The sequence below is a fragment of the Manacus vitellinus genome, unplaced genomic scaffold (genome assembly GCF_001715985.3).
Source record: "Manacus vitellinus isolate BGI_N305 unplaced genomic scaffold, ASM171598v3 scaffold_134_pilon, whole genome shotgun sequence".
In the NCBI taxonomy this organism is placed as follows: domain Eukaryota; kingdom Metazoa; phylum Chordata; class Aves; order Passeriformes; family Pipridae; genus Manacus; species Manacus vitellinus.
Window position 1 is genome coordinate 291,934 of NW_021938973.1, and position 969 is coordinate 292,902.

The 969-nt window shown below is 60.7% G+C and overlaps 1 protein-coding gene across 1 annotated transcript in view; it reads left to right on the forward strand.

Moving 5' to 3' along the window:
* POLR3C (RNA polymerase III subunit C) overlaps positions 1-492 on the forward strand; it is a 5,956-nt gene extending 5,464 nt beyond the window's left edge. Inside the window, exons 11-12 of the mRNA XM_029957995.1 lie at positions 11-42; positions 379-492. Of these exons, the coding sequence (XP_029813855.1) occupies positions 11-42; positions 379-460 (114 nt within the window). The 3' untranslated portion in view covers positions 461-492. The remainder of the gene's footprint in view (positions 1-10; positions 43-378) is intronic.
* The last annotated feature ends 477 nt before the right edge of the window (positions 493-969 follow it).

Here is a 969-nt window from a genome sequence, read left to right on the forward strand (position 1 = left end):
TGAGAGGTAGCAGCTGGAGAGCCTCAAACACAACGTCAGCAAGTGAGGGGACAGGAGGGGACATGGGAGGGGACAGGGAGGGGACAGGGATGGGGATAGGGAGGGGATGGGGATGGGGATAGGGAGGGGACAGGAATGGGGATAGGAGGGGATGGGGATGCTCACGGCCCCGAGAGGCAGCAGCTGGAGAGCCTCAAAAGCAAAGTCAACCAGTGAGGGGACAGGGAGGGGATGAGGAGGGGACGGGGAGGGGGATAGAGAGGGGACGGGGAGGGGAGGGGACACGGGGATGGGGATGGGACCAGGATGGGGACAGGGTTGGGGCCAGGACAAGAGTCGGGGACCCCCCGGTGGCTGCCCACTGCTGTCTGTCCCCAGGATCGACGCCAGCGAGAACCAGGTGGACGAGACCATCTTTGTGCTGGAGTCGTTCATCGAGAGCACCGTGAAGAGACCCTGAGGGAACGGGACAGGGACAGGGATGGGGACAGGCACAGGAGTGGGGACAGGGTCAGGAGTGGGGACAGGGACCAACTGCCTTCGCCAGTGGTGCTTGTGTTGCTGAGGGGAATAAAGCAACAGTTGCTGATGGCACCTGAGCATCAACGGGGGACAGGGACACAGAGGACATGGGGACAGCTGTCACCCCTCAATTTGGGTGTTCATGGATCCCCGCTCAGTTTGGGTGTTTATTGATCACCCCTCAGTCTGGGTGTTCATTGATCACCCCTCAATTTGGGTGTTTATCCCCCGTTAATTTGGGAGAGACCCCCTGGCAGGACCAAGGGACCCCCCTGTCCACGCCCCACACCCCCCAGAGCTGTGATTTAGGGCAGTGCCATTAATTAAAGATATTTATGGAGCGGTGGGTGCGATGTGAGGGGAGGGGGGATGTTCGGGGGGGTCCTTTGGGGACCCCGGGATGGGACACTCGTGTTTGAGGGGGATATTTTGGGGACACGTGACCTC